The sequence below is a fragment of the Megascapheus bottae genome, chromosome 16 (assembly GCF_031878675.1).
Source record: "Megascapheus bottae isolate mThoBot1 chromosome 16, mThoBot2.hap1, whole genome shotgun sequence".
Lineage (NCBI taxonomy): Eukaryota > Metazoa > Chordata > Mammalia > Rodentia > Geomyidae > Megascapheus > Megascapheus bottae.
The window spans coordinates 38,535,768-38,555,120 of NC_143524.1; the positions used below are offsets into that span (position 1 = coordinate 38,535,768).

Sequence of the window (19,353 nt, forward strand, 5' to 3'; positions counted from 1 at the left end):
TCAAGATACTTAGGATTGTGAATTTGAGACAGCCTACACAAGTTAACAAGATTCTGTCATAAAACAAGTTTTTGCTAAAGTTTAACAATGTCAGAGCATAAACCGAACAACTAAATTTAAAAGAGGTTTTCATTTTCTTTCTCTCTTGATCTTTGAGGTAATGAATTTCATTAGGGATTGTATCTTCAGAGACCAATGAAAATAGGATATCAAGTTACCTATCTTATTATCATTTTCTGTTTTAGATTTTTATCATGGATTAGTCTGATAATGTAAATTCTGGTCAGTCTGTTTCATTCATTTTTTTCTAGGTTTTGCAATATTTTCACACTGCATATGCAAAATGAGGATTATATACCTATATAATATTGGTGTTGATAATGTATATTTAGATATATTGTTGTAACATCTCTAGCACCGCAGTAGAGGATCTGAAAACACCAATTTTAGATTAAATGATTAGTTTATTTTGAAACAAACAGTAATAGCACAGCACTAGTGGTTTAATTGCAGTTTATTGGTTCTAATGACTGTAAAATTTACCTCATTTGATCATTAAGCAATGTAATACAATTATCCTTTTTATGCACGATACATTTACAAGGATATCTTGTTTTGTTTATATGATGGCCTATTGTTTGGGACTGCTTTTGACTAATGTGGTTTCACCATTTAGAGTTTTTATTCTTCTGTTTCAAAAAGTAAATTACCTGCTCACATAGTAACTATTAAATTTGAATAGTTCTGGAAAATTGAAATGCATTTTGCTGCTTGGTATGCCCTGCAGCCTTGATTCTGGGACAGAGCCAATCTAAAGTACTTCCTCATTTTTACCTTATCTCAAAAAATGTTAATGTTGAAAAAGTTCTTTAGCTCTGTAAGAAATTCTTGTATGTTTTCATTCATTCTTAGAGGTGTGGGCATCCTCAAAGCCTGTCTTACTCCATAATATGGACTTAGTAATTTTTTTCTATCACAGTATTAACAATGGATATGTTGTAAATACAAAAAATATAGATTAATATTGTGTTCTTGATGTCACCTGGACTTTTGTGTAAAATTATTTATTTATTTTGAGCAAGGTTTTCTTTGTTATTGACCAGAGACTGAATGATAAATCTTTCGTTATTTTTACAAATGAATTTAAAACATAGCCTTTTGGGAAAAAGTTCACTAAATATTACTGTATAAAATGTAATTAAGTAAATTTTTATCAGACTTTTAAAAATAAAAATGAGAGCTTTGACTCAAGAAGTCTCAGTTTTTATTCTGGTGTATGTACGTTGTAGTAACTCTATTCTCAGAGTACATTCTTGCCCTGTGCTAGTCTTTTGTCCTGTTAGAGAAATGTATCAGTTTAGCTTGGGCATATTTTTCTTTTCCAAAGAGAATAGCCAGTCTCTGTCCCCCCAATCCTTTGCAGTCCTGGAGCTTGAAGTCCTCTTCTTCTTCTTTTTTCTTTTTCTTTTTGCCAGTCTTGGGGCTTTAACTCTGGGCCTGGGTGCTGGCTCTATCTTTGGGCTTTCTCAAGGCTAGCGCTCTACCTCTGGAGCCACAGTGCCACTTTGAGCTTTTTCTGTTTGTGTGGTACTGAGTAATGAGACCCAGGGCTTCCTGCATGTTAGGCAAGTACTGTCACTAGGCCATACTCCCAGCCCCCTGGAGCTTGAATTCTGGGCTTGTGTGCTATCTCCTAGTTTCTTTTGCTAACGGTCCACTTCTGGCTTTTTTGAGTAGTTGATTGGATATGAGTCTCCAATAAACTGCCTGGTCTGGCTTCAAACTGTGATCCTCAGATCTCAGCCTTCTGAGTAGCTAGAATTACAGGTGTGAGCCACTGACCCATATCCACAGAGTCAAAGTCTTGTCCTGATGCCAAATGTCAATGAAAGCTTTAATTCTTTTTTTTTTTTTTTCTCTTTTCTTCATTGGTTTGATGTTGGAGATTGAACCCAGGGCCTGCCTTACACGAGCTAGGTATGCATTGTACCACAAAGCTATCTATGTCCCTTAATCCTTCTCAAAAGATAATTACCAAGTGTTGTTTTTGACCATATTGGGTTTTTTGTTTGTTTGTTTTGCCAGTCCTGGGGCTTAAACTCAGGGCCTAAGTACTGTCCTTGGGCTTTCTCAAGGCTACAGTTCTACCATTTGAGCCACAGCACCACTTTGGCTTTTTCTATGTATGTGGTACTGAGGAATTGAACCTGGGTCTTGATGCATTCGAGGCAAACAGTCTACCAAACTCACAGGTCCCATACTGGGTTTTGATTTCAGGGCCTTGTACTTCCCAGGAAGGTCCTCTACTAGTTGAGTCATGCTACTAGGGCAACAGTTACATAGTCCTGACCACAAGCGATCAGCATCTGTAATGAGGAGATGAACTAGGAAGTTGACATAGTTAATAATCTCTCTCTGGAACTTTGTTATTTTGAGTGTAATATATATATAACAATAAATGAAACTAAAATGAAATAATAAATTACTAAAGTAATCTAAATTTCATATTTAGAATTTTTTCATAGAAGTACTTTTATTAAAAACTTCAAGGCCAGGCCTAGAGTTTGGCCTAATGGTAGAGTGCTTGCCTAGCATGCATGAAGACCCGGGTTCGATTCCTTGGTACCACATATGTAGAGAAAAGCTGGAAGTGGTGCCTGAGGCTCAAGTGATAGAGCTCTAGCCTTGAGAAAGCCCAAGGACAGCGCTCAGGCCCTGAGCTCAAGCCCAGGACTGGCACAAAAAAAAAAACCCAAAAAACAAAACAAAAAGAACTTCAAGGCCGAAGCCAGGTATGGTGGCTCATATCTCTAATCCTAGCTACTCAGGAGGCTTAGATCTGAAGATCGCAGTTCAAAGCCAGCCCTGTCACTAAAGTACGTGAGACTCTTATCTCCAATTAATGACCTGAAAACAGAAAGTAGAGCTGTGGCTCAGGGGTCGGGTGGTAACCTTGAGCTGAAGAGCTTCAGGATAACATCCAGGCCCAGAATTCAAGTCTCGCAGCTGACCAAAACAAAACAAAACTTCAGAGCTGAGATCGTAGCCTAGTGGTTGAGTGCTTGCTTAGCATGCATGAAACCCTGGGTTCAATTCCTCAGTACCGAATACACAGAAAAAAGCTAGAAGTGGTGCTATGGCTCAAGTGCCTGAGCACTAGCTTTGAGCAAAAAGTGTCCAAGGACAGTACCCAGTTCCTGAGTTTAGGCCCTAGGACTCCCAAAAAAATCAAAATCAAAAACATCAATGAATAAAAGTGTATTCTCTAGATTTTTTTTTCCTTTTCATGGCACATAAGTTAATGACTCAGTGAGTTATGTCTCCTGGTGCAATCTGTCCGTGTAAGTAGCCGCCCTGCCTGTTACTCAAATTTTGGGTGAGATCCAAATGCTAATAACTTGATAAACTGAACTTCGAAAAAAATTTGACTCTCATCTTAAGCCTTTAATCTTGGCTACCCAGGATGTTAAGACCTGAGGACCATCTTAGGCAGAGAAAAGCCTTCTGAGATTCTATCTCCAGTTAACCAAAGAATTAAAAATAAAAAGCTTTGGACTGTAGAGGTGGTTCAAGTGGTAGAGCTCCAGCAGAGAATGAAAAAGTGAAAGCACTGGACCCTGAATTTAAGTCATAGTATCTGTACAAAAGGAGGAAGAGGAAGAGAAGAGAAGGAAGAAGGAGGAGGAGGAGAGAAAGAAGAGAAGGAGAAGAGGAAGAGGAGAAAGAAACCGGGTGCTGTTGGTTCATGTTGGTAATCCTTGCTACTCTGGGGGCTGAAATTTGAGTATGATGGCTTAAAACCAGCCTAGGTAGAGAAATCTAACTCTTATCTGCAACTAACCAGCAAAAATCATGAAGTAGAGGTGTGATTCAAGTGATAGAGCACTAGTTTGGAGCAAAAATGCCAAGCTGTGAGGCTCGTTAGCCTTGAGCACAAAATCTCAGAGATAGGGGCCACAAGTTTGGCCTAATGGTAGAGTGCTTGCCTACCATGCACCAAGACCTACATTTAATTGCTCAGTACCACACACATAGAAAAATGGTGCCAGAAATGGTGCTGTGGCTCAAGTGGTAGAACCCTAGCCCTAGCCTTGAGAATGCTCAAGGACAGTGCCCAGGCCCTGAGTTCAAGACCCAGGAATGGCAAAAAAAAAAAAAAATCAGAGGTAGCAAGTCCTGAGTTTACCCAGTATTAGTACTAGAGCACACACAGAGAAGCTGGGCTTTTTTTTTTTTTTTGCCAGTCCTGGGACTTGAACTCAGGACCTGGGCCCTGTTCTTGGGCTTTCTCAAGGCTAGCACCCCACAAGCTGGTCTTTTGAGTTGCCACTCAACTGGTACTGTGCCTTAAAGCAAGCAAGCAAGCTGCCAACTGGGAGCTCAGAATAGATATTTTGTTATCCTGTGTTCAAGCCCCAGTACTCTGGGAAAGTAAATCTTATGGATTGCTGATGGGCATACAAGTGTGAAAAACTTTTGATTATCTTTTCTATTTGTATTAGTATATTAAGTGTTAACAATGAAGAGAATATATAAAAATTTGAAGCCAGCTGCTGATGACTCACATCTATAATCCTAGTTATTCAGGAGGCTGAGATCTGCAGATTGTGGTTCAAAATCAGCCAGGAGTCTCCCACCTCTAATTACCTTCCCCAAAGCTGGAAGTAGTGCTATGTCTCAAGTGCCAAAGCACCAGCCTTAGGTGAAAATGTTAAAGAGTGTTGCTGAGGCCCTTTACTCAGTGCCAGCACAAAAAAAAAAGAAAAAAAAACTTTTTTTTTTTGCCAATCCTGGAGCTTGCTTCACCTCAGGACCTGAGCACTATCCCTGGACAATTTTTGTTCAAGGCTAGCACTCTTCCACAATGCCGCTTCCAGCTTTTTCCTGTATGTGTGGTACCAAGGAATTGAGCCCAGGTCTTCATGCATGCTAAGTGAGGACTCTACCACTAGGCTCTGCTCCTGGCCCCCAAACTTTTTTAAATGAAATAATAAAAATAAAACAAATATAGGTACTGGTGGCTCATGCCTGCAATCTTAGCTATGGAAGAGACTAAAATCTGAGGATCATGGTTCAAAGTCAGCAGGAAAGCTCCTAAGAATCTTATTTCCAGTTAACCACCAAAAAACTGGTAGTGGAGTTGTGGCTCAAGTAGTAGAGAGGTAGGTAGCCTTGAGCAAAGAATCTCAGTGACAGAGCCCAGGACCCAAGTTCAAACCCTAGGATCAGCACATAAAATAATAAAACAAATTTAGTGATTTGACAGTTGTTATACATGATTTGATGTCTAAATTAGAGTTCAAACTAAAGTTTCCAAGCTCAGATAATTGTACATATATCCAGGACCAGGGCTGCCACTTTGGTTCTCTCTGCTCCTTTCAGTGTGTGAATCAGTGCTTTTCTACTCCTTTTTTTTTTTAATTTTAAATTTCCCCCTTCTAAAGTTTTACCTGTGTGTGTGTGTGTTTGTGGATCTACTTGAAATTTTTTGTTGTTGTGATTTCAAGATTCTGTAATTTGTGAAGAAATAGGGAAACAGAGTTGAGGATTGCCTGTTCTCTTCTTCCTTTTCCTTACTTTGGTGACTAATCACCACTACAGCCAAGGTTCATGACAATTCTAAATCTTTGAAAGCTCAGCTATAGCTAAATATATCATTGTATTGGAATCTGGTCCACTTATCCCTCACTAGACCATTGGCCTTTCTCAGGAAGTTTTTGGCCCCAAGCTGATGGTACTAACAAGGCTACGGGGTTCACAGTCTAGAAGAGAGAGCTGGGTGTGGTGGCAGCACATACAAAGCCATCTACTTAAATTCTGACAAGGCTTTTAATCCAGGGGTACATGGGAGAGGAGACGGGGTGAGGGAAGTACCCATTAAGTCATTCCTGAGCTTGGAAAGCGTAAGATAGTTTCTTCTCAGATCTGACTACTCTGTCTACATCAGTCTCTTCAGACACACACACACACACACACACACACACACACACACACACACACATACACTCACAATATTTATGAGAGCAAATACACAAATTTGCTATGTATAAGTACCTTCATGAATGATTATTCGTACACACAAATGTTCAGTTACATAGAAATGAATTTGGGGGGCCGGGAGTTTGGCCTAGTGGTTAAAGTGCTTGCCTAGCATGCATGAAGACCCGGGTTCGATTCCTCGGTACCACATATAGAAAAAAAAAAAGCCAGAAGTGGTGCTGAGGCTCAAGTGGTAGAGCTCTAGCCTTGAGAAAGTCCAAGGACAGTGCTCGGGCCCTGAGCTCAAGCCCAGGACTGGCAAAAAAAAAAAAAAAAAAAAAAAGAAATGAATTTGGACATGCACCTAATCCACATGCTCATACTCATACACTAGTCTGGGGAAAGTTGAATCACTTGGGGAAATTATCAGCACTTGCTTCTTCATTGCTCAACCTCATACATATTTCCTCTTAAGTAGGTTATCAGATGCAGTGTGAGGCTGTTGCTATTTTTTGAGTTTTTTTTTTTTTTTTTGTGCCAGTCATAGGGTTTGAATTCTGAGCTTGGGCTTTTTCTCTGAGATTTTTTTTTTCCCCCCTCAAGGTTGGTGCTCTACCATTTGAGTCACAGCTCAGCTCCACCTCAGGCTTTTAGGTGGTTAATTGGAGATAAGAATCTCATGGACTTTCCTGCCTTGGCTGGCTTTAAGCCTCAGTCCTCACACTGCAGCATGATCCTTTTCTGTAATCTAACTGTTGAGCTCTCTGATCCCCATTCCACTGTCTGTCTGCCACATGCAGCATAGGTTGGGCATCACCTTGCATAGACTGCGAAGCTATCAGTCACTTTTCTCCCATCAGTTCAGATAGGTTAGATACAAAGAGGAGCAAGTGCCATGGTTTTCAGTGATGTTTGCTGTGACCTCCAGGCCATCCTCCCTGAGGGAACTAGTAGTTGAGAGAAGTACAGAGGAGAGAACCCAAGAGAGAGCCCAGGTTCTGCCCGTGGGGAAGCCACTTCTTTCTGAGGTCCTTAGTGGCAGAGTCCCTGAACAGAGCTTGAGCAAGCCTCTTTCTGGTACAATGATGATAATCTGAAATACATATGGAGTGCCTTCACATTCCAGGCACAATTCTCAACAATCTACCCATACATGCATTTGTCTTATGTAATATTTGTTAAAAACTGAATGATGGCACCTAGTGATTAAGTAACTTGCCCAAGGTCATATAGTAAATGGTAAAATCAAGAGATTTCAATTTTGAGCTGTTTTGAGAACCCACACTTGTAAACAACTATGCCATATTGCCTCCCTGCCCTCTGAATTTTTTTCCTAATAAATACACACACTGGGACTGGGAAGTAAGTTTCCCTCTGTGACACCATCCTCTTCTCTCAACACCTGGCTCAGGGATGGATGCATACTTCTTGGTGGGAGTTTCCAAGTGGCAGGGGTCTCCGGAGGCTTCCAGTGAGATAGTGGGAATCTCATCGCACATGAGAAAAAGCTCTGAATGAGCCTGTAGTGAGCTGTGAGCTGACCTTTGCACAGGGTCCTCATGCAGGTTTTGTCTCTTAAATTTATTATTATTTTTTTGCCAGTCCCGGGGCTTGAACTCAGGGCCTGAGCAGTGTCCTTGGGCTTTCTCAAGGCTAGCGCTCTACCACTTGAGCCACACCATCACTTCTTTTTTGTTTTCTTTCCTATGTATGTGGTACTAGGGACTTGAACACTGATCTTCGTGCATGCTAGGCAAGCACTCTATCACTAGGCCAAACTCCTAGCATCTTAAATTTATTAAACCTAGGGAAAGTCCTTGCTTTTTACTTGGAACCTTAGTGTCCCTATCTGTAAATTAAAGATACATGTTAATCAGGCTAATCCATCTCCTCCAAAAGAAGGCCTTTCCTTAGCTCCACAGGGGAAAAGGCCCATCACTGACACCAAAAAGCAGGGACAGGAAGGTCTAGGGGCTGGAGATAGGATTGAGTTGGGTTTACATTGGGGAATGTTTGTCTAGTTACCCTACCCATATAACAGGGCCGGGCTGAGATCTGCAGACTTCTAGTGTCTGTTTGGTGGGCCAGAGGCGCGGCTCGGCGAGATGCGCCCACTCTTCTCCTACCTCCTCAGCCCAGTCCACCCAAAGGGAGTCGCAGTCCAGGTGAGAGTCGACGGTGGCGTTTGCAAACCGCGCTGCGGCAGCCGCCAGGGAAGCCAAGGCCCACGGGGCCTGAAGAGCATCACGTCATCCTTTACCACTGGGCGCCCGCCCCTCCCCGACTGCGCCTGCGCAACGCTGCCGGCGGGCGGGCGGGGGCCGCGGCGGGGGCTCCCGGGCGCTCTCCGCCCTTCTCTAGGCTCTCTCGGGCCGCGGCGCTCTCGGCGGGCGGCGGCGCGGGGGAGAAGCGTCCAGGATGCAGCGCGGGGCAGCCCGGTGCCCCCCTGGCCCATCACGGCAGCGGCGGCCGCGGGGACCGGGCCAGGCCCGGGGGCGGCAACCAGAGCCGCGGTAGCGGCGGCAGCGACAGCGGCTTGAGGGGCGGCTCAGGGCGGTCGGGCGCCGGGGAGTGGGGGCTCCGCGCCTCTCCGCACGGCTCGCCCGGCTTGGCCCGGGCGCCATGAGCGGCGGCGGCGGCGGCGGCGGAGGAGGAGGAGGAGGAGGAGGGGGCTCGGCGCCCAGTCGTCTCGCCGACTACTTTGTCATCTGTGGGCTGGACACCGAGACCGGACTGGAGCCAGACGAGCTGTCGGGTGAGTGCGCGCCCAGGCCTTGCGGGGACCCCATAGGACTCCCCCTCAGCCATCCCCGCTTTGTCCCGGGCCGCGGCGAGGGTCGAGCGGCGGGACGCCGGGTGGGCGCCGGCCAGGGGGGCGTTGACGTGGAGGTGGGGGCCGGGGCGAGGGGCTGGGCGCCGCAGGGGCCGTGCGGCCTCCAGGCTTCCTTCTGCGCCGCGGGCGCGTCGGCGACGGCAGCGGGGAATGGCGAAGGTGTGTTCGGGCCGGGGGGGGGGGGGGCGAGCGGGGGTGGTGGTGGTGGTGGTGGTGAGGAGGTCGAGTGACTTTGTACTGAATCCTGGGACGCCTCCAGCACCTCCACTGGGGAGGCAAGAAGACATTCCCACGTCCAAGGGAAAGTTACTTCCACCTAGACTTTCAAAAAATAAAAATTACAAAAAGCAGAATAACTTGAAGAGTTTATCTGGATTCTTCCCAAGAAACCTGTGAGACCAGTTTCTCAAAAACCGTTATAATCTGGCCCTGGCCTGGATCCCCTGGATTTGCCTACAGGTTGCAGCTCTGCCCATCTGCCCATGGGACACGAAGTGCTGACCTGAAACTTGGGTTGCACCGAGAAGAATGGGAACTCCTTGAGCACTAGAAATGACTCGCACCCGGGGACCCATGCCTTTTTATGAAAAGTAATTTTTGTCCTTTATGAATAAAAAAGCAGTTTCCTGGTTGGGGAAGTTGGGATGCATTTTGATGCTTCTCCAGTTTGCCTTTTTCAAAGGAAAACTGGTGGTGGGGGGAGGGTGGGGGAAGTGATGATAGAGCCCTGACCAGATTTACAACTCATTGCAAGAAAGTGTCAGCACTATAAAATTCCCATGAATTCCACCTCAGTATTATTGCAGCCTTTAAATTGTACCAGTTTGAAAAGATTTCTTTTTTGGGGGGGGTCTGGAGTGCCCTGTTGGCGGGTTTCAGTGGTTATGTTGTGTTTTAAAGTTATGTCATTCCGACCTGATGGGGGGAACTCCTTTCTGCTTTTCTGTCACGATGTGGTCACTGTTCACTGTAAAGTTTCTCTTTCGAAATTCATCCTCCTGTTGACTGATTTTGCTTTACAGATGACAGGACAGAATTTTGGCTTTTTTTTGGGAGGGGGTGTGTTATTGTCATTAGAAAAATTCCAGTGTTTCTAATGAAAAAGGTATGCACACTTCCAATGATCAGAATGAATTGTCAGCCAGGAGCCACTGGCTCATATCTGTAATTCTACTCAGGAGATGAGATCTGAGAATTGTGGTTTGAAGTGAACCTGGGTAGGAAAGATTGTAAAACTTTTTTTTTTTAATAGCCAATATATTTTTGTTTATGTGGTACCAAAGAATTGAACCCAGGGCCTCAAAGTGCTAGGCTAGCACTTTACCCACTAGGTCACATTCCCAACCCCCCCCCTTTTTTTTTTTGCCAATCCTGGGGCTTGAAGTCAGGTCCTAGGCACTGTCCCTGAGCTTCTTTTGCTCAAGGCCAGCTTTCTACCACTTTAGCCACTGTACTACTTGCAGCCTTTTCTGTTTATTTGGTACTGAGGAATGGAACCCAGAGTTTCATGCATGTTAGCCAAGCTACTCTACCATTAAGCCACAATATACTACTCAGAAAAAGCCTGAAGTAGTGCTGTGGCTCAAGCAGTAGAGTGCTAACCTTGAGCACAAAGACCCAGAGACTGCCCAGGCCCAGAGTTCAAGCCCCAGGACTGAAAAAAAATTTTTTTAAATTATGATAAATTGAGGCAGCAAGTATGGCTTATGTGGTGGGCCCTGAGTTCAAACTCCTGTAATGTGCCTCTCAAAAAAAAATTAGTGTTTTAGCCAGGTACTAGTGGTTCATACCTGTAATCGTAGCTACTCTAGAGGCTGAGATTTGAAGATCAAGGTTTAAAGCCAACCCTGGTAGGAAAGTCTGAAACTCTTATTTCCAGTATACTACCAGAAAACCAGAAGTGGCTAGGGCTTAAAAGCTCAGGGAGAACATCCAGGCCCTGAGTTCAAACCCCATGACCAACCAAAACAATGAATAATTTTATCAAAGGCCAAATAGTTTTTCTCAGATTAGTACCAGGTTGGTGAAAAAAAAATCATTAACAATAATGTAATTAATACTAGGCCTTTTTTTTTTTTTTTTTTTTGTCAGTCTTGGGGCTTGAACTCAGGGCCTGAGTACTCTCCTTGGGCTTTCTAAAGGCTAGAGCTGTACCACATGAGCCATGGCACCACTTGTGGCTTTTTTTTTTTTTTCATTTTTTATTTTTATATACGTGGTACTGAGGAATTGAACCCTGGTCTTTGTGCATGCTAGGCAAGCAGTCTACTACTAGGCCAAACTCCCAGCCCATACTATGCCTTTTGTCAGAGTAACTTTATTGTTCTAAGCTCACTTTTTAGGTCTTAAGATTTTTTTTTTTTTTTTTTTTTTGCCAGTCCTGGACTTAAGCTCAGGGCCAGAGGACTGTCCTTGGATTTTTTCTCAAGGCTAGAGCTTTACCACTTGAGCCTCAGCACCACTTCTGGCTTTTTCTAAGTATGTGGTACCAAGGAATGGAACCCGGGTCTTCGTGCATGCTAGGCAAGCACTCTACCACCAGGCCAAACTCCAGGCCCCAGGTCTTAAGATTTTTACAAATGCTATCATCTTGCTCATATAAAGTTTGTGGCTTTGGGACAATGTAATTGTTGGAACCATTGATGCTAGAAGGTACCTCAGACAGGAAAATGAAGGCTAGGAAGGATGACAGGACCTATACTAGTCCATTGCTTCGACTCTTGGTCTAGTGCTCCTTTCATAACACTCAACTGCATCATATTGAGTGGACTAGAGGTTTTTAGAAAACTCATGCTGAGAAAAGTTAAAAATAGGGCTGGGAATGTGGTTTAGTGGTAGGATGCTCACCTACTGTGCATAAAGCCCTGGGTTTGAGTCCCCACTACCACCTACACAGAAAAAGCTGCAAGTGGTCCTGTGGTTCAAGTGGTAGAGTGCTAGTCTGGAGCAAAAAGAAACTCTGAGACAGTGCCTAGGCCCTGAATTCAAGCTCCAGGATTGGAAAAATAAATTAATTAAAAACAAAAAACAAAAAAACATAGTGCAGTGGATTTGAATAAAAGAAATTTAAGTATGAAATAGACCAGTGTTGTTTTTTTTTTTTTCTTTTGATAGGTACTAGATCTAAGGGCCTTGCATTTGCCTCCATTCTCCCTTTTGAGTTTTACTCCCAACCTATTAAATGTTCTTTTAGCCTGTACTTTATGGTGTCTGTTAATTTGTGTAGCCACTTGGTTTTAGAAGATAAGAATATTAATTTATAACTGCTAAAACATAGGTATGAAGCTGAGAAGATACTGCTAGTAATGACATGCGTTATGAGGTCAAACATTCCTAATCTGCTATTGACTGTGTGTGTGAGTGTGTGTGTGTGTGTGTGTGTGTGTGAGAGAGAGAGAGAGAGAGAGAGAGAGAGAGAGAGAGAGAGAGAGAGAGAGAGAGAGAGAGAGAGAGAGAGAGAGGTATCCTGGGGTTTGAACCCAGAATTTGGGTGCTATCTCTGATCTTTTTTGTTCAAAGCTAGTGCTTTATCACTTAAGCCATGGCTCTATTTCTGGCTTTTTGGTGATTAGAGTCTCACAGACTCCTACTCGGGCTGATTATAAACCAAGATCTCAGCTTCCTGAGTAGCTAGAATTACAGGCAAGAGCCACTGCACCCAGCTTTTATCTTTTAAATGTAGTTGGAATAGTTTAATACCAAGACTTATTCATTCAATAAGTCTTCGTTACAATAGTCACTGATTGAAGATTTTTTTTTCCTTTTTATTTCGTTTCTGATGGTGTTGATAGGGTAATATGGACTACCCAGGGGGAATCCTTGAATAAAACAAAACAGAATACAAATAGCTGTGTGTAGTCCATACTGAGACTCTCCAGGGTGCATTTTCTCTCTTCTGCCAGCTTTATAGTTCTCAAACTGATGAGGTCATTGTCAGTGAAACTACAGGAAGTTGTGTATTACGTTCAGTTTCTCTGGGGTAGTATTGAAGTCTATGCTGTTTTCTCCAAGCAAAGTAAGTTACTTCAGCTAGCACTAAAACTCTCAAGGATACCAAGAACAGACAAAGAAGTTCTTTTGGTTTTCTTTTTTATTTATTTATTTATTCATTCTTTTTTTTTTTTTTTTAAGCCAATCCTGGGGCTTGAACTCAGCCTGGGCATTGCCCCTAAGCTTTGTTGTCTCAAGGCCAGCACTCTACCATTTGAGCCACAGCACTACTTGGGGCTTTTCCTATCTATGTGGTACTGAGGAATTGAATCCTGGGCTTCATGTATGCTGGGCAAGCACTGTACCATTAAGCTGCATTCCCAGCCATCTTTCTGGTTTTCTGTAGAAGGATTAAGATTTACTAGTCTGGGAGCCAGGAGTTTGGCCTAGTGGTAGAGTGCTTGCTTAGCATGTACGAAGATCCAGGTTTAATTCCTCCATACCACATACAGAAAAAGCTGGAAATGGTGCTGTGGCTCAAGTGGTAGAGCTCTAGTCTTGAGAAAGCCCAAGGATAGCACTCAGGCCCTGATTTCAAGCCCCAGGACTAACCAAAAAAAAAAAAAAAAAAAGATTTACTAATCTGTTTAATGATAAGCATAGAGCTTGCTGTGCTGAATGTAGACTCAGATCACTGGATCAGCATCTCTTGCTAGCATCTTTTCCCCCTTCTTTCAGTCTCAAGCATTTAAGCATTCTTTGATGTGCAAGGAACTGGGAAAGGTGTCAAATTTAATTTTGCTTTCCTTTTGGATTAGTGGAGGAAGCACTTTAGGTTGGAAAGAGAGGAAGGCAATCCATTAAATGGAATATCAAATCTAATAAATTTTAGAAATGGGTGTCTGCTTATTGGTTTTCAGATAAGCAAATCTGGAAGATATACTTCTGATTTATGTTTTCTATTACTGATACATACTAAGTGAAATCTGTTTGCTTCCATTATTTCTTTCTTTCCTTCTTTCTTTTTTTATTGTCAGGGTAATGTATAGAGCTTGATTCATCAGGTAGTGGGTGCATTACTTCTCACACATTGATACCCCTTTCTCATGTTTTTGTCCCCATTTTCTTCTTCCCACCCCCTCCCAATCATCTTGATTTCTTCCTTCCTTTTCCTATTTCAAAGAAACAAACGTATATTTAATATACCAGGTAATAAAGTAAGATACAGTAACAATATATTAACCAAAGGGCAAAAAAAGAGAAGAGAAATAATGTAGTACATTAAGAACAACACTCACACAAGATAAAGCTCTTGTTTCCATTATTTCTACCTGAAAGTTTCATTCTGTAGTGCTTAGGACCAATTTCTTCTTTTCTTTCTCTTTTCTTTGAACTCTGGGCCTAGATGCTGTCCTGCACTCTTCAGCTCAAGGCTGCCCTACCCCTGGAGCCACAGCACCACTTCCAATTTTCTGGTGGTTAATTGGAGATAAAAGTCTCATGGACTTTAGTGCTGGCTTTAAATCGTGATCCTCAGATCTCAGCCTCCTGAGTAACTAGGATTACAGGCATGAGCCACCAAGCCAGGCGTTTAGGACCAACTTTCTTTCTTTCCCAGAAAAGGATATTTTTATTCAAGTAACTACAAATAGGAAACTGTCCCCAGGCTGGGGCAAATAATGGCCACCCCTCCCCTAACAGGACAAGGAGAGACAGTGGATCCTATACCCTTCTTCACACAATCAATACAGACCCCCCCCCCACACACTCAGCTGCAGCATCCTAGGGGCAGGACCCCACCTTCCCTGGGACTGTGGTGATTCTCAGCCCACCTAGGCCGCACGCCCCAGACCTCCTTCCCCAGGAAGTATGTTGGAAGAGGGAATGCAGGCTGAACGGGAGGCTATGTTGAACTGAACATTTGGGAGCACTGGTAGCAGCAGCAATGATGGATGTCTTAAGAATGAAACCTTGAACAACAACAACAACAAAAAATCAATACAACTTTCCAGAGATGGTTTGTGAACAGAGGAAAAGATGGAACCAGAACCTTGGAGGATGGGTAGGCAAGGGAGGGGGTTGGCAGGGTGAGCGGCGAGCTCCTTATTAGTGCCCCCCACATGAGGGGAATAGCCTAGAGCAGAAGTGGGGATGCTAGCTAGATCCCATGGGGATACCAGGAGGATGGGGCCCCACCTCTTGCCCTTTTACCTGTTCCCCACAGGGGTTGTCCAGCCCAGTGCAAGGGGACCAGGTGAGGTGAGGGGTCGAAATGTGAGCCACTGGGGACAGTTTGGGTGGGGGTTGAGCACCTCCTGTTGATGCCAGTGCAGACAGAATGGGCATGTCAGAATGGATGGGGCATGGGCCTCCTTAAGGCCAGGGAAACCCTCCCAGGCCACTTTTAAGGGAATCCAGAGGCAACAGTGGAGGAGCAGAGGAAGTTCCCAGACCAAGAGCTCAGAGAGCAATCTCTCCACAAGGGAGTGGGGGCGCAGCAGGTGCAGGCTGCAGCTAAGTGGGAAGTTAGCCTTGTCTGGGAGAGGCAGGTGTGTGTGGGTTAGGAGGGGCGCTGGGAGGCAGGGAAATGCTCCTCACAGGAGCCTTGCAGTGCTGGTATGCTATAGTGTGTGATGGGGAAGGCGCAAGTGGACAGGAGACAGTTGGTGAGAGGGGCAGGAGAGGGACTATGGGAGCTGAACAAAGCTGTCTAGTCCCAGAGGAAACTGCTCCTGGCTAGGGAGCAGTTGGCACTGTGTGGTCACTGCGCCTTCTATGAGATGACCTCCTACAAGATGACCTCTTCTTCCTCCTCCAGTTTTTTGGGTTAGGACCAATTTCTAACTGATTTGTAAGTTCCTTTGGTTAGACTCATACCTAAGCATTGAGATAGGAATGTTTTAGTTTCTTTCATCCTTTCAGTTTTCTCAGGCTCTGGCAGAGGGCCTTGCAAAGAGAAGAGAAGTCAGGTACTCCTGGCCTGCACCTACTCTGCTTCTCTGGAGGCTGAGTGAGATCTGAGAATCAAGATTCAGAGCCAATCCAGGCAGATAAATTCTTATCTCCAATTAATCAGCAAAAAGTTGGAAGTGGAGATGTGGCTCAGTGATAGAGTGCTAGCTTTGAGTGAGAAGCCTGAGGAGTTCAAGTACCAGTGAACATACACAAACACACATTGAAGAGGAGAGGCTGGGTATAGATGAGAGATTGGTTAGTATCTTGAGTGAATTTAAACACTTGAATACACTGAGCCCAGTTACCTATCAAAAAGCTGGAAGTGGAGCTGGAAGTGGCTTAAATGATAGTGGTCCAGCCTTGAGTAAAAAAGGTAAGAGACAATGCCCTGGCCCTGTGTTCAAGTTGCAATACCTACCCATACAAGTCTTTCTTCCCTTCCCCACAAACAATTTGGTGATGGTGGCTCAGTGATAGAGCACTTGCCTAGTGTATAAAAGGCCTTGGATTTAATCCCCAGCATCATTATTACCACCATAACAAAAATAGTTTTAATGAACCAATTTCCAATGGGGAGTATGAACTCAATTTTGATTTTCCTATCAGGTTGATTCTTTGCCAATTTTTCTCATGGTTTTCATAGAAGGCGTCTCTGCTCTGGAGGTCAGATTAGACTAGCTTTGGAAAGACTCAATTTTTTTTGGGGGGGGTGGGTTATGGGGCTTGAACTCAGCCTGGGTGCTGTCCCTGAGCTCTTCCTCTCAAAGCTACCAGCCTACCCTTGAGCCAAGCCCCATTTCTCATTTTCTAGGGATTAACTGGAGATAATTCTCAGGTCGTTTTGTGCCTAGCTTGATTTGATCCTTGGTCCTCAGATCTCAGCCTCCTGAGTAGGTAGGATTACAGATGTGAGCCACCTCGCATGCCCTGTTAGCAAGACTCAAATTCTATGGCTTATCTCACTTACCAGTGACTATTGCTAGAAGACTAGTTAGTATTTTTTTTTTAATTAAAAAGGTGATGAACAGGGGTTTACAGTTACATAGTTAAGGGAATGAGCACATTTGTTTCTGTTCATTGTTACTCCATCCCTCACTTTCTCCCACTTATCCAACTCCCTATTCCCTCCCCCTGGCAAATTAGTATTCTAGCATGGGGAGATTTCCTAAGTTAGGTCATGTCTTTTTCTTTTCTTTCTTTCTTTTTTTTTCATCAAATAGAACAAAAAAGAAGTGCAGAGGAGAGAGAATCATACAGGAAATAATTATAGATCAGTCCAAGGGAATTTTAAACATGCTGAATTTATTTGGCAAGACAATATATTCCTAGAACATAAGAGAACCCCATTTGACTTCCTCAGATAGGGAAAATCACATTGGAAACAAGTGGATTTTACTGTAATGATAATTGGAATTCTGCTCTTCTTGGAGGAAATCCTGAGTCAATGTTTGGTGCCTAAACTAATTCTTTTATATTCTGCTCAACCCTTCCTTCCTAGGTTAATATATATATCCATATATATATATATATATATATTTTTTTTTTTTGCCTAAGGCCTCCTTTGCCAACATGCTTTTCTAGATCAATATCCTTTGATAAATTTATTTTTTTGGCTAAGTGCTGTGGAATATGTATTTGGGTTTGGCTTAGTTTAGTTTATTTATTTAGTGAGTCATAGGGCTTGAACTGTGGCCTAGGTGCTGTCCCTGAGCTCTTCAACTCAATGCTACTGCCCTACCCCTGGGCCTGGATGTTGTCCTTTACTTCTTCAGCTTAAGGTTACCACCCTACCTTTGAACCAAGCCCCACTTCTCATTTTCTAGAGGTTAATTGGAGATAAAGAGTCTCAGGTTCTTTTGTGTTTGGGCTGGCTTTGGACCTTGATCCTCAGATCTCAGCCTCCTGAGTAGCTAGGATTACAGGCATGAACCACTGTGCCCTGCTTAGCTTAGTTCTTTTAATTCCTGTTGTTCTTGGATAGAAATCACCATTAGATGGGTTAGAGGTCTCAGGAAGCTGAGTTCACATGCAAGGACCTATATTTTAAGTTCCTGCTGAAGATGACATAGGGTCTAAAGAGAGAGAAAAAGGATTGTCTTTCAGAAGGTGATGACCAGAAGGTGATGACATCATACGAATGATCATTGCCAGCCTTTTAGATTTTCTTTGTATATTTAGTTGAATGTCCCTGTAGCTTAGGTAAGGCAGATATTAGTTGAATGTCCCTGTAGTACATCTTCTGTGCTTGATTTTAGTTTAGTGTATTTATGATTACTAGGCTGAGTATGACTGAGAGGGTTTCACACTGATGGAAAGTGTATGTGTCTCAACAGCTATTTTAAGTATGTTCTCAGAGTATCAGATATTTTTCCAGGAAATGATATGGCAGCAGATGTAGTTTAGACCATTGTATTTTTTTATTTTAATTTTTGGCCAGTTCTAGGTCTTAATTCAGGGCCTACGCACTGTCGTTGAGTTTTCTCAAGGCTAATACTCTACCACTTGAGCCCTAGCATTACTTCCAGCTTTTTCTGTGTATGTGGTACCAAGGAATAGAATCCAGGGCTTCGTGCATGCTAGGCAAGTACTCTACCACTAGGCTATACTCTCTGCCCCTTCTTTTATTTTTAATTTTTTTTAAATAGACATTTTAAAATTTTATTGTAAAGTTGATATACAAAGGGGTTATAGTTACATGAATCAAGTAATAAGTACATTTCCTTTTGAACAATGTCACCACCCCTTCTACTCCCCCAAATTTTCTCCTCCTGACTTTCCTCCTAAGTTATAAAGTTCATTTCCAGCATAGGGTCTGGTGGGTTTCACTACTGAACTGGTTTTTCTTTTTTTTATTAAAGAATTTATTAACATTGATTTTTACATCATATTTTAAACGACAAGTTTAACAAACAAGTGTTCAAGGAGGGTTATTTTTAATTTTGATTATTTCTTCTTCTTCTTCTTCTTCTTCTTCTTCTTCTTCTTCTTCTTCTTCTTCTTCCTCTTCCTCTTCCTCTTCCTCTTCCTCTTCCTCTTCCTCTTCTTCTTTTTCTCTGATTCTGGGGTTTGAATTCAGTCTTTACACTTGCTTGGCTGGTGGCCTACTACTTGAGTCATGCCTTTAACGGTGAGTTGGTTCTTTTTTTCTTTTGTTTTTTGTTGGTTTTGGGCTCGAACTCTGGGAACTCTGGGCAGCACTCTCCCTGTGTTCTTTTGCTCAAGGCTCAATCCACAATGCCATTTCCTGTTTTCTGGTGATTAATTGGATATAAGAGCCTCACAGACTTTAGTGCCTGGGCTGGCTTTGAACAGCAATCCTCAGATCTCAGCCTCCTGAGCAGCTAGGTTTATAAGTGTAAGCCACCCAGTGCCCAGCTTCCCTGGACCGATTCTTTAGGAGATATAGTCTCACATTGGCCATCTTCTCATCCTAGTTCACTTGCTAGAATTCAGGTGTGAGCACCAGCATCTAGCTAGAGCACTGCATTTCTACAGCATTATGATTATATTTTATTATTATTTTTTGCCATTCATGCATATTGTTGTAGCTTCCTTTAGAATTTTTTTTCTTTTGTTCAGTAGTATGATGGATGAGTGAATCTGGTCAAAATTTTACTAGTCCATTGTAGTCTACTATATAAAATGAATTAGCTGAT

At 43.1% G+C, this 19,353-nt stretch overlaps 1 protein-coding gene across 3 annotated transcripts in view; it reads left to right on the plus strand.

The window, feature by feature from the left end:
- The first annotated feature begins 8,586 nt into the window (after positions 1-8,586).
- Positions 8,587-19,353, plus strand: part of Dennd5a (DENN domain containing 5A) — a 78,556-nt gene continuing 67,789 nt past the window's right edge. For all 3 annotated transcript variants that reach the window (XM_090348177.1, XM_090348178.1, XM_090348179.1), the window contains exon 1: positions 8,587-8,734. In XM_090348177.1, the coding sequence (XP_090204303.1) occupies positions 8,602-8,734 (133 nt within the window). In that variant the 5' untranslated portion in view covers positions 8,587-8,601. The remainder of the gene's footprint in view (positions 8,735-19,353) is intronic.